Below are 14,402 nucleotides of genomic sequence, written 5' to 3'. Positions count from 1 at the left end.
ACCATCTGATGCTGGAATGAGGAAATGAAATCCTCATCAGCATGCTTCTGTTTCTAAATCTGACTGCTGGAGTCTTATATACTGCAGATCAAGAGGGGGCGGAGCCAGCATGGAGCCAATCAGCACACTTGCTGCCTGACTCACCTTCAGAGCTGCAAAGTGAAAGCAATAAGCAGGACGAGGAAACTCCTGAGATATGACGCAAACAGTCAAGCACCAGAAATTCAGAGGTCTCAGAAAGATCTGGAAAAAATGTGTGTGTGTGTGTGTGTGTGTGTGTGTGTGTGTGTGTGTGTGTGTGTGTGTGTGTGTGTGTGAGAGAGAGAGAGCTAGAGAGAGAGAGAGAGAGAGAGACAGACAGAGAGAGAGAGAGAGAGAGAGAGAGAGAGCATTAGCATCAGCCTGGCTAAATAGCAGCTAGCTTCTCTGCATGTTGATAAATGATCTCAATACTATCAGATTATAGAGCATCCTCCTCCTCTAACATCCAGATTATAGAGCATCCTCCTCTAACAACCAGATTATTGAGCATCCTCCTCCTCTATTATCCAGATAATAGAGCATCTTCCACATCTAGATTCAGATTATAGAGCATATTCCCCCAACATCAAATTATAGAGCATATTCCCTGTCTGACATCCAGATTATAGAGCATCTCCACACCTAACATCAGATTATAGAGCACCCCCTCCGCTATTATCCAGATAATAGAGCTTCTTCCACATCTAAATTCTGATTATAGAGCATCTCCCCCTCTAACATCAAATTATAGAGTATATTCATACTCTGACATCCAGATTATAGAGTATTTCCTCCCCCTGACATCCAGATTATAGTGCACCGCCCCCTCTAACACCAGATTATAGAGCATCCGCCTCCTCTAGCATCCAGATTACAGAGCATCTTCCTCCTCTAACATCAGATTATAGAGCATCCTCCTCCTCTAACATCAGATTATACTGCATATCGCTCCTCTAACATCAGATCATAGATTATTCTCCTCCTCTAACATCCAGATTATTGAGCATCCTCCTCCTCTATTATCCAGATAATAGAGCATCTTCCACATCTAGATTCAGATTATAGAGCACCTTCCCCAACATCAAATTATAGAGCACGTTCCCTGTCTGACATCCAGATTATAGAGCATCTCCCCATCTACATCAGATTATAGAGCACCCTCTCCGCTATTATCCAGATAATAGATCATGTTCCACATCTAAATCCAGACTATAGAGCATCCCCCTCCTCTAACATCAAGAAAACAGAGCATCTTCCCCCTCTAACATCAGATTATATTGCATCTTCCTCCTCTAACATCCAGATTACTACTCAACCATTATTTTAAAACAATGTCCAAGTTAAAGTTGCTTCCATTAATCTGCTCGAATATAAAACAGAAATACTCAGAAAATGATTTGTTTTCTTGAACAGATTTTTTTATTCAGTTTGTTTCATTTTATGTTCAAAATAAACTTCATTCATTCATTCATTCATTCATTCATTCATTCATTCATTCACCAAGTAAGTAATTACTATTTATCTGGAGAAATTTAAAAGGTAACTTCTTTACATCTTGAAGAGTTTGTGTAGTAACGCCACTACTGTAGATGAAGTAATAGATTACAGTGAGTCTGGGCTGATGAGCGAATGAGTGAGGTAATTTTTCACTTGACAAAGAGGTTAAAAATAGAACCTCTGTTTGTGGTGGTTTTCTCCTCCTCCTCTGGTCCTGCCCCCCCTACCCCACCCCCCTACTCCACCCCTCCAGCTCGGACCGAACCGTATTTAAGCGGCTGTCATGGAGCGAAGCTTCACTCTGCCCACACGCCGCCTCACGCATGACGCCGCTCGGACTGCACACGGTAATTCTCTGCGTGTCCGTGCGGGTCGGAGCTGCGGGCGCCACTCACTCACTCACTCACTCACTCACTCACTCCTCCCGTGTCTCTCCTCCGGCAGGTGTCCCTCTGCGCGTGCGCGCTGCTCGGTCTCTCGGCCGCGCGCTGCCTGGATGCGGATCAGGTGAAACAGCGCGAGCTGATGTACATGATGAGGCTGAACAGATCCGCGGCCACCGCACGCCCCGGCAACGACCTGGCACACCGGTCCCTGTCCCCGTGGAGGTACAGGTGAGTCCTCTCGGTCCTGGAACCTGTTGAGGTTCTGCTGTGGAAGCCAATGAATAGAGGATAAGTTGTGAGATTTGTTCCTGATCATAAGAATATGATATAACTAAAGATGTATAAAAAGTAAATACTGAAAAAAACGTTACTCTGTAGCCCTCTGTAGGATGATACCGTCTGTAACACAGCGCCCCCTGTAAGAAACTGCCCCTTGTAGGACGCCAGCCTCTGTAGGACGCCGCCCCCTGTAGCACAGCACCCCCTGTAGCACAGCGCCCCCTGTAGCACAGCACCCCCTGTAGCACAGCACCCCCTGTAGCACAGCGCCCCCTGTAGCACAGCGCCCCCTGTAGCACAGCGCCCCCTGTAGGACGCCGCCCCCTGTAGCACAGCGCCCCCTGTAGAACAGTGCCCCCTGTAGCACAGCACCCCCTGTAGAACAGTGCCCCCTGTAGCACAGCGCCCCCTGTAGCACAGCACCCCCTGTAGCACAGCACCCCCTGTAGCACAGCGCCCCCTGTAGCACAGCACCCCCTGTAGCACAGCGCCCCCTGTAGCACAGCGCCCCCTGTAGCACAGCGCCCCCTGTAGGACGCCGCCCCCTGTAGCACAGCGCCCCCTGTAGAACAGTGCCCCCTGTAGGACGCCGCCCCCTGTAGAATGCCGCCCCCTGTAGCACAGCACCCCCTGTAGCACAGCGCCCCCTGTAGGACGCCGCCCCCTGTAGCACAGTGCCCCCTGTAGGACGCCGCCCCCTGTAGCACGCTGGATTGAACAAGTTGGATTGTTATTACGGTATTCACTTGAAATCGTTGTCGTGGAAACAGGAGCTAATAGAATATAATCTTTTCTAGAAGCTTTTAGGTTTCAGTCCTACTGACCCCCCCCCCCCCCCCCCCTCGCCCTCCCCCTCCCCCTCCCCCGCCCCCCACAGGGTGGACCGAGACGACCGGCGGTTTCCCTTGAAGATCGAGGTTGCAGAGTGTCTGTTCTCGGGCTGCATCGTGGACCAGAAGGAGAACCACGACTTTAACTCGGTGGTGCTGATGGCGACGCTGCAGGTTCTGAGGAAGTGGCCGTGCTCGGGTCAGCAGAACCGGGTCAGCATCAAGAAGCAGCTGATCCAGGTTCCGGTGGGCTGTACCTGCGTGCGGCCGAAGGTCATCAGCATGTCGCCGTAGAGACAGAGGCCAGAACCTTCTGGGTTCATCTTCCTGACTATCCAGGCGCTGGACGCTAATGGGAGCTCGGCAGATCAGTGCTAAGCAGCTGTCATGAGAGCCCCCTCTTGTGGTAGGAAGTGGAACCTCCAGCCAGGACACTCGGTTAGCTCATCAATCATTCAGGTGACATCCAGCTTGGTCACTTCCTGTTCATTGCATATTATGAATGTCACATCATTTAAAATGTTCCTTTTGAATTTACAGTTTTGATATATTGATTTTAAAATCATCTAAAATTATAAAAAGCACATTGCAGAGAAACTGAGTTAACAGCAAGCTAACCGGCTCGCCACAGGCTGATCAGTCTTGTGATACCACATTGTGCCACCAGATGGTGTGATGAGTCCCTCAAACTGTCCTCGGTCTACAGACTCTGCAGCGCCCCAATCCAACCAGAGCAGGATTACACTTCAGGATAATCTGGACTTTGATACTTTATTCAAACTACAATGTGATCCTTGAGTTATTTATTTTTTTCGAAAGTTACAGCAGACCCCAAAAACGTTGTCAGTAAGGTAAATGAAAGGTTTTTCTGTTAAGTCACATCTCAACGACGCTGGTTTCCTTATTTTATGATGAAATAGATTTACACATTTGCTGATGAGGCAGAATTTTTTAGTTAAAGCTAAATTCTGTTACGTCCTGATTGAGAAGAAACTTCATGTGTGATGTCATGTGCTAGCCTCATTCTGTAATCCCATTTCGTACCAGCAGATGTCACTCTACCTATTTTACCAATAGGAACTAGACTCACTGTTACCATCTGGACCCGGTTGTTCAAAACTGGGTTATCTTTTAACCAGCCCTTAAATACATTTAACTGACTGTTAACTTAAACAGCACTGTTATCTTGTTGTTCAAAACTGGGTTAACTTTAACCAGATGTTATCTTGATGTTAAAGTTAACCCACCTCCAGACCTCCACTAACTGTTTACCAGTGGTTAACTCTCACCATGGCGTTCATGATAGCAGTTGAACAAAGGAAGGACAGGGTGGAGGACTGAACTTTGATATAAATCAATACTGGAATGAAGAGTGACGCCTCTATGGAGCCCCAGAGTGGCCATAGGAAAAATAAAAATAAAATATATATGTATATGTATATAGCTATATATAACGCGTGGAAGTTAGATAATAACTAGTAACCACAGATTACTAACTGGAGACACAGAGTTACTCTCTCCTTCCCTCGTATTATATTTTTCACCAATGTCGCCTCCATCCCCTCATATTTGCTGCTCTGGAGCTTTAAGAGCCTCGTTTCCACGGAGCTCATTAGATCTTGGTGTTTTCTAACTAAACCTGTGAAGTCCAGATGAGTTAAACTCTCCTTGGTCCAGAAAGAGAAGATCTCATTCTCATGTCTCCTCTTTAGCAGGAAGAAATGATCCTGGCTCTTATTTTCCACCATTCCAACATTCCATAGTGACTTTCTGCTCCTTTCACTTTATTTCTGGACGTTTCTGAATCAAAAGCTTCAACATGGAGGAATGGAGGTGTAGAATGATAGAACGCTGCTCTACAGCCGTTTCCATGGCAACCTAGGTAACCACTCTGATTAAAGTTCTCTTTCACATGAAGCCATTAAAAAGCTCATTTTAGCTCTAAAAACTCCAACTTTCATTTCCAGTAGTTTGTAGTTTGTTTAGTAGTTCCTGAGGAACCAGAAGTCTGGCTTCATTAGAAAGAAGTTCTGTGGAGCGTCTCATAGCGGAGCGCCCCCTGCTGCCTCATGCAGACCTCAACCTTCGTCAATCCAGAGATTAAATGATCTGGTTCCCTCGTTTTATTCATTTGAGGGAACGACTTATTATCTGGTTCCCACGTTCTTATTATTTTCCTCTCTGGTCACTCAGTCCACTCTCTAGATGGTTCTCTCTAGATGGTTCTCTCTAGATGGTTCTCTCTAGATGGTTCTCTCTGGTCACTCTCTAGATGGTTCTCTCTGGATGGTTCTCTCTGGATGGTTCTCTCTAGATGGTTCTCTCTGGTCACTCTCTAGGTGGTTCTCTCTAGATGGTTCTCTCTAGGTGGTTCTCTCTAGACGGTTCTCTCTGGATGGTTCTCTCTGGATGGTTCTCTCTAGATGGTTCTCTCTAGGTGGTTCTCTCTAGATGGTTCTCTCTGGATGGTTCTCTCTGGTCAAATTAAAAAAGAAGAGGCACCATGAAGCCTCTGATCAGTTTCCATCTTCCACTTTAACATCCTGGCAGCAGCGTAGTTTGTTATGTTTTATGGTAGTTTAATAGAGCAGATAGAAACACTGCTCTGCCTCCACCACAACGTTTAAGATGAAGCACGGAGACTTGAAAGTGGGCGGAGCCTTGGGTGGAGCGGCGTCAGGGACACTAACCACTGTTGTTAACCTCACAGTTAACTTTGACAGCGACGTTAACTAACGGGATGACTACCCATGTTTTAAACAACACATATTTAATGGTCGGTTAGCTAACGGCAGGTTAAGGATTTAACCAGTGGTTAGGGCTTAACCAGTGGTTAAACTAACCCAGTTTTAAACAACTGGGCCCTGGTGTACAGAGGTGGTTCTACATGTTACGTTGCCAAAACGGACCTTTTAAACAAGTGAAACTACAAACAACCGGAGCTCATTTACTCAGATTTTAATAATTGTTTTTTTTTGTTTCTTTTTTTTTATCACAAACTCTTTGCACGTTGTGATTAATGTGAAACTGTATCACCGATTGTTTACAGTCTGTTGTCACTTTGATTCTCTGCCCAGTATATTTCTCAGAAACAGAACATTTCCTGACACGTTAAATCTCTTTTACGACGCTGAGGAACCGGTGACGGAGCTGAAAACTCAACTTTTCAAAACACTCCGACTCCGTGTAGACGATGGAAACTCTGCTCCTGGTCCTGGACCTGGTTCTGCACATGCTCAGTAGAGCCAATCAGAACAAAGTTTCCTCCGTGGTGTCACAACTCCCAGTTCATATTCTCCTGGACTTGGTACTTTTATTTTGAAAGTCACCATAATAACAATCTAACTTGGTAGTTTTATTTTGATGGTCACTGTCATAACAATCCAACTTGGTGGTCTGTCCACTAGAATGTCCGCGTTCTCCTGACGTTAATGTTTAGAGCTCATTGTTCTCTGCTGCATGTGTGTGTGTGTGTGTTTTCATTACTAAAACTAACAACAGCACCAACTAGTGGACCAACATGGAAACTACATCGCTTTGAGAACGTTGCCTTTCAATGTAACTTTAGCCACAGAATAGATTTATGTAAAAGATTAGATGATAGATTTATAAAAAAAGTGCAATGTAGAGTGAGGAAACACTCAGATTACTATTGAAGCAGAAACATTTGGACTTTGTTAAATTGGAGAATGAACAACAGAGATGACGCCGTGTTATTGTTTTCAATTCTATTTTTTAAAGATTTTTTTTATTTTCATAGTTTATTTATATTTTCATTCTCGTGTGAAACTGTCACCTTGTGACTTCATGTGTAGACATGTTAATAAACTGAAATGTGACTCCTCATCAAATTGTAGACTATTTCAGCCTGTTTGTCAATATTTGACGCCCTCTGCTGGTGGAGTTAGTCAATACCTGTATCATGTGACCGGATTGATCAATGTTTGGCAAATTATTCTTATTTTTCCTATTATTGTTATAATAATAATAATAATAATAATAATTATTATTATTATTGTTTAGAGATTATCACTCCTATTTTACGTCAGATTATCTCCTTTTATTTACAGAAATCATTTAAAATTATATATTCAGTCCCTAATTTGGACTCTAATCCTCTGGATACCGTGAGGAAAGAGTTACTGAGTGAACCGAACCGAACCGAAGTTAAAATTAGGTTAAGCTTCAGGTTAAGTTAAAGTTTTATCTAAGTAGAGGCCGAGAGGTGCAAAACCACATTCCAACATGTGAAACACTTTTACAAAATGTGAGACAAATTTACATTTTGGAAAACATTCTCACACTTCATAAAACAAAATGACATTACCATAACACATTTACAAGTCCTGAAACACTTTTACATTTCAGAAAACAAAACGCGAAACACTTTCACAAGCTGCGATACAAATACGAGCTCTGCCGGAGGAGAGCCGGAAATCAGAACAACACATGTCCCGTTTTACGACAGATCCTGTGAGTCCTGACGGCAGCGCGGTTACCACAGCAACCACCGACATGGCGGAAGCTGCGCATCCACCGGAGAACTGGGAGGAGAACCGTGAGGATTCTGCCGGGGACCGGGAAGGTTCTGCGGCCGGAGGAGGCGGCGGGGCCCCGGGAGCCGCGGACCGGGACCGGTCGGTGTGTCTGATCGTGCTCGGGATGGCGGGTTCCGGGAAAACTACGTTCGTCCAGGTGAGCTAACAGCGGCTAACGAGTCAGCATCCGTAGATAGCAGGTAAACAAACCGGGGATAACTGCAGCTCTGGCGTTACCGGAGAGACACGTGAGACTGACGTTAAGTTTACGTTTGGAGGGAAACAGACTCGTCAGCGGGTCGCAGGTTCGAGTCCAGCTGAGAGCAGGCGAGTGACAGGTCCGAGGTCACACATCGGAATACCTCAAGGTTTCTCATTTCAAACATTTACAGAGTGACGGTTTTTATTTAATTAACGGTCCTTTTCAGGCGGGAAATTATTTTTATTAGAAGATTTATAATCTGGGTTACTGTGTTTTATTGCCCCGGAGCTCAGGTACTGGGGCAATAAAACACTCAGAGGATGGTGAGAATGAATATTTTAGTGTGTGTGTTCCAGAGGATGACTGCTCACCTTCACTCCCGCTCATCTCCACCGTACGTCATCAATCTGGACCCGGCCGTCCACAGTGTTCCGTTTCCCGCCAACATCGGTGAGAACATGGCTGCATCCCTCTTCTGTCCCCCTACTGTCCCTCTGCTGTCCCTCTACCGTCTCTCTACTGTCCCTCTACCGTCTCTCTACTGTCCCTCAACTCTTCCTCTACTTGCTGAGGTGTTCTGCTCTGGTCGCAGACATCCGGGACACAGTGAACTACAAGGAGGTGATGAAGCAGTATGGCCTCGGACCCAACGGGGGCATCGTGACCTCCCTCAACTTGTTCGCCACGCGCTTCGACCAAGTGAGATTCTGATCCGGCGGGGGGGGGGGTCAGAACCTCCCCTGGGGGATTACAGTGTGTTTGTGTGTGTGTGTGTGTCCTTCAGGTGATGCAGTTCATCGAGAAGAAGCAGCAGAACCACAGGTCAGTGTGAGAACCTGGAGCAGCCTCAGATGTCTTGACATTCTGGATTAAGACCCGTTCCCTTCTCGGGTCTCTGCAGGTTTGTCCTCATCGACACCCCGGGTCAGATCGAGGTCTTCACCTGGTCCGCGTCTGGGACCATCATCACCGAGGCTCTGGTGGGTTTCTGCACTGCCCTGCCCCGCCCCGCATGCTGGCTCTGGGTGACGGTGTGTGTGTGTTTCTGACGGTGTGTGTGTGTGTGTGTGTGTGTGTGTGTGTGTGTGTGTGTGTGTGTGTGTGTGTGTGTGTGTGTGTGTGTGTGTGTGTGTGTGTGTGTGTGTGTGTGTGTGTGTGTGTGTGTGTGTGTGTGTGTGTGTGTGTGTGTGTGTGTGTGTGTGTGTGTGTGTGTGTGTGTGTGTGTGTTCCAGGCCTCGTCCTTCCCCTGTGTGGTGGTCTACGTCATGGACACGTCCCGCAGCGTCAGCCCCGTCACCTTCATGTCCAACATGTTGTACGCCTGCAGGTATGAGAGTCTCAGTCCACAGAGGAAACACTTTCAGCTTCTTCTTTAAACCTTCCAGAAACAATCTGAAGACTTGTCGGCTCAATCGATCGATCAGTTCCTCAGACCAGGAGAACAAGTCAGATGTTATCCACTGAGAGGATTCAGCAGGTTGTTCTCATTACTGCAACTTCAGCAGTGTCCAATCAGAGAGCAGGGACCTCCACCATCCAATCAGAGGGCAGAGACCCCCACCGTCTAATCAGAGAGCAGAGACCCCCACCGTCTAATCAGAGAGCAGAGACCCCCACTGTCCAATCAGAGAGCAGAGACCCCCACCATCCAATCAGAGAGCAGAGTGACACTGGAAGTGTTGAGTGGGCGTGGCCTCCAGGGTCAGAGGTCATTTGAGGGTCCACAGACTCCATCGGAGGAAGATTAGCTGGAGGGTCAGGAATCAGCAGAACTGTCAGTGTTTCTATGTTGTGAGTGTGAGCAGCAGGGGGCGCTAGCAGCCAGCAGGCTGTCCTCACTCAGTCCACAGATTATTGCTCAATAGTTCAAATCAGAAGTTAATCCAACAGGGTTTCACTCAACTGTTTCTCCAGTCAGCAGCTCATGTTTGTTTGTTTGTTTGTTTGTTTGTTTGTTTGTTTGTTTGTTTCAGCATCCTCTATAAAACCAAGCTGCCGTTCATCGTGGTCATGAACAAGGTGAGGACACAACTTTCTCTCTTAAGCTCCTCCCACCATCCATGCACCAATCAGGGGCTTTTAAGAATGGGCCAGTCGTTTTCCAAGAGATCTGATTGGTCAGGAGGCGGAGCTTTCATACTGGTTGACCACTGATCCTGAACATAACCTGCTCCGGAGCAGGTTAGAGGTTCAGTAAGTTAACATGGTGATTTACTAGGTAACAGGTGAACCAAGGTCGCAGTATGGAAAACCAGAGTTTCACCTGAAGTTAACCCAGGAGAAAATAAACAGTTACACCTGAAGTTAATCCAGATGAGAAAACCAGAGTTAATCCTGAGGTTAATCCAGGAGAGAAAACCAGACTTATTATTTTCTCTATGTCCACTCTGGGGCTCCGGACTAAAACAAGACGGACGTGAAAAAACACTAACAGAGATACGAGGAGAGCAGGAGCAGGTTATGTTCTGGATAAGAGGTCAGAGCTCCGCCTCCTGACCAATCAGATCTCTTGGAAAATGCCCCGCCCATTCCTACATGATGGTGATTGGTGGGCAGGTTCAGCACTGAGCTGCAGCAGAGAGGAGATGATAAATTAATCTAGAACAATCTGAATTGAATTCTTCATAATCTCAGAGATTAACTGCTCCTTCAGTAATCTGTAAACCGCTCTGCAGAGTTTCTCTGTGTGTGATTGGTCAGATGGTGCAAGCTCCCCCCCTTTCACATGAACGCTCACACCTGGTCTGGGTTGAACCAAAGAGTTGATAACCTGCTTGGTAGTAACGGTGATCTGGATTAGTCAACCCAGGGAACAGAGAGATCCTGGATCTGTTGATCAGGGTCGTAGTTCAGACCTCTGGCCTCTGGTTTGTTGTTGCTGTTTACCTGACTGTTGTTGTTTCCATGTTGTTCACCACTTTGTTGTTTACAGACGGACATTGTGGACCACAGCTTCGCCGTGGAGTGGATGCAGGACTTTGAGGTTTTCCAGGACGCTCTGAACCAGGAGACCTCGTACGTCAGCAACCTGACCCGGTCCATGAGTCTGGTCCTGGACGAGTTCTACGCACACCTGAGGGTGAGGCGGCGGGGCGGGACTTGAACTCAGGCCACTCTCGCTAGTGGGGGCGGGGCTAGCAGTCAGTGGGGCGGGGCTAGCAGTCAGTGGGGCGGGGCTAGCAGTCAGTGGGGCGGGGCTAGCAGTCAGTGGGGTGGGGCGGGGCTAGCAGTCAGCTGGGGCGGGGGCTAACAGTCAGTGGGGCGGGGCTAGCAGTCAGCTGGGGCGGGGCTAGCAGTCAGCTGGGGCGGGGCTAGCAGTCAGCTGGGGCGGGGCTAGCAGTCAGCTGGGGCGGGGCTAGCAGTCAGTGGGGCGGGGCTAGCAGTCAGTTGGGGCGGGGCTAGCAGTCAGTGGGGCGGGGCTAGCAGTCAGTGGGGCGGGGCTAGCAGTCAGTGGGGCGGGGCTAGCAGTCAGTGGGGCGGGGCTAGCAGTCAGTGGGGCGGGGCTAGCAGTCAGTGGGGCGGGGCTAGCAGTCAGCTGGGGCGGGGCTAGCAGTCAGCAGGAAACACCTCATTGTTTTTCTCCCTCTGTGTTCCAACGCTCCAACATGGCGGCGTGTCTCAGGTGGTGGGCGTTTCCGCGGTAACAGGCAGTGGATTGGATGAGCTGTTTGTTCAGGTGGAGGACGCTGTGGCCGAGTACGACCGGTGAGACGTTTCCGTCCTTTAGACAAGTAGCGACAGCTACAGCAGAGTCAAATATGGAAAACTGAAGTCGACACATGCAGAGAAAATTTAAAGTGCAGGATGATGAAGATTGAAATGTCAATTTTAATGTTAAAAATTCAACTTATTTAGATTTTTTAAAACCAGGATTAAAAACAATAAACAGTAGAAACTTTTAATCTCTCAATGGACCTTTTCAATTAATTTACTTCGAACCTGTGAATCCTCACCGAGTCTGTCTGCCTCTTCAGGGAGTATCGACCCGAGTACGAGCGGCTGCGCAGGGAGCTGGTGAGGCCTCCGCTCCTCTCCTCTTTTTACTGTCATTGGACTCCAGTCTTTAGTGTGTGTGTGTGTGTGTGTGTGTGTGTGTGTGTGTGTGTGTGTGTGTGTGTGTGTGTGTGTGTGTGTGTGTGTGTGTGTGTGTGTGTGTGTGTGTGTGTGTGTGTGTGTGTGTGTGTGTGTGTGTGTGTGTGTGTGTGTGTGTGTGTGTGTGTGTGTGTGTGTGTGTGTGTGTGTGTGTGTGTGTGTGTGTGTGTGTAGGCGGAGGCTCGCAGTGAGAAGCAGCAGGAGCAGTTTGAACGTCTCAGGAAAGATCTTGGTGAAGTCGACATGAGAAACACCACACACACAGGTACACTCACACAGGTACACTCACACAGCTACACACACACACACACACACAGGTACACACACACACACACACACACACACACACACACAGGTACACACCCACACACACTCACACAGGTACACCCACACACACACACACAGGTACACACCCACACACACACACACACACACAGGTACACACACACTCACACAGGTACACACTCACACAGGTACACACACACAGGTACACACACACACACTCACACAGGTACACACACACAGGTACACACACACTCACACAGGTACACACACACAGGTACACACACACTCACACAGGTACACACACACAGGTACACACACACACACACAGGTACACACTCGCACAGGTACACACACACAGGTACACACACTCACACAGGTACACACACTCACACAGGTACACACACACAGGTACACACACACACACAGGTACACACACACAGGTACACACACTCACACAGGTACACACACACACACTCACACAGGTACACACACACACAGGTACACGCACACACTGAGTTGTGTCTTCTTGACCAGAGGACGTCGCCGGGCCCAGTGATCTCATAATGACCCGTGGTAACCGTGACGACGCGGAGGATGAGGAGGACAGCGACACAGACGACATTGACCACAACGGTGAGGACGGCATCATTTTATAACGATCAATAAAGTTATTGACACCTGGACGACTTTACTTTCAATACCTACTGCCCCCCCCCCCCCCCCCCCGTCAATAATGTGAACTTGTGTTTCAGTGACGGAGGACAGTAAAGAGAGCGACGCCTTTGGAACCTTCCTGAAGGAGAGGAGGGGGGTGGTTGAAGCTCGGGGCCGGAGGTCTGCTCCGCCCCCTGACCTTTGACTCCTGGAAGCCCCTCCGCCGCTTGGATGATGCAGGTGACAGGCTGAAAGTGAGAGAGGGCTTCCTGGAGCTGACCTCTGACCTCTCCCACTCGAAGCCGCTGACTGGCTGGCTCCGCCCACAAAGAAAAACTTCTATTTTTATATTTTGAAAGACTTTGTAAGTTCCATTATCATTTGTTTGTGAGAAGACAGGAGGTGTGATCTTCAAAATAAAAACTCAGAACTGATATTATTTGTTTTACTTTGTTAAAAAGGTTCAATATTTCATAAGAAAAGTAAATCGAGTGTCAACGGACAGTGGTGTCCTCTTCAGGGTTCCTGTCTTAAAAGTATTGAAATTACATTTCTGCTTTTAATCCTTAAAAATGTGCAGACGGCACTGTGAGCTGCGCTCCTGCTCCTCCTCCTCCTGGTTCAGCTGCTCCTCTTCCTCACTCTTCACTGTGTGGTGCAGCCTGGCCACTAGAGGGCGCGAGGCAGAGCGTGGTGTCTGTCGACGCTCTGCCGTGTGCCGCCGCGCTCCAGCTCTCTAATGTCTTATCAGTTATTCTTTAATCATGTTTGGCATGTAGCATCGCTACTGTGTGAGCTATGTAGCATGTAGCATGTAGCACGGCTCAGGTGACAAACCCTTCTCAGACCCGCTCTACTCTGCCTCTGATTGGCTCGTGCTCTGCTTTCTCTAATCTGATTGGTTAGTGTCTGTTTACCTGCCTCATGACGCTGACGAGCCAATCAGAGGCAGAGGAGGACGAGTCATCACGGAGTATTGCTAACCGCTAAATTATACTGGCATTATGTGACAACAAGCAAATATTATTGATGGATTTTCACTAAATAGTTTTACAGCCACTGTTTCTAGAAACTGGTGTTTCTGGGCCGATTTTAAAGAAATAAAAACTGAGTGTTAAAAACTTCTCCACGATCAAAACTCCACTGAAGTGTCTGATTATTAATGAAACACAGAGATCGTCTGTACTTTTTATTAAGTCCTCAGAAGAACGTTGAGTCTTTGGATTATCAGCAGCTGCTAAGACTGTGTAGCAGTAATGAACATGGGATTATTGTATTGATGAATATGAACTTTTTATTGATAAACAATATCTATCTTTGTCCATTTTTTGTTTTTGCTTCATTTTATTTATTTGGTCATATTTGATTTACATTTGTCATGGTACACGTGAGCTTTTATGTTTTGGCCCCTGAGTTGTATTCAAAATAAAATGAACACAAATAATCAGCAACCATTTTATTTATTTATTTATTTATTTGTTTGATTTAATTAGTGGTTGATGAATCGTTACACAATCAGCTCCAATGTTCCAGCGCTCTGTACAGTGTTCTGATAAATTCCCACGCTGTCCGCCTCGCTGGGTTCTGTCAGGAGGAGTTCTGTGTTCTGATCTGTCAG

General features: G+C 47.3%; 1 protein-coding gene across 1 annotated transcript; it reads left to right on the top strand.

Moving 5' to 3' along the window:
• The first annotated feature begins 7,494 nt into the window (after positions 1–7,494).
• gpn1 (GPN-loop GTPase 1) lies at positions 7,495–14,233 on the top strand. Its single transcript, XM_080488833.1, has 13 exons — positions 7,495–7,708; positions 8,110–8,203; positions 8,346–8,452; positions 8,538–8,575; positions 8,655–8,733; positions 8,986–9,080; positions 9,727–9,772; positions 10,686–10,832; positions 11,376–11,458; positions 11,728–11,767; positions 12,020–12,110; positions 12,665–12,763; positions 12,883–14,233. Exons 1-13 carry the CDS (start codon positions 7,529–7,531, stop codon positions 12,987–12,989), a joined length of 1,206 nt encoding a protein of 401 aa, XP_080344959.1. The 5' UTR covers positions 7,495–7,528; the 3' UTR covers positions 12,990–14,233.
• The last annotated feature ends 169 nt before the right edge of the window (positions 14,234–14,402 follow it).

This window comes from Lipophrys pholis (assembly GCF_963383615.2).
Source record: "Lipophrys pholis genome assembly, chromosome: 2".
In the NCBI taxonomy this organism is placed as follows: domain Eukaryota; kingdom Metazoa; phylum Chordata; class Actinopteri; order Blenniiformes; family Blenniidae; genus Lipophrys; species Lipophrys pholis.
Note: the sequence above shows the minus strand (reverse complement) of the source record. Positions and strands in the feature narration are given on the sequence as shown.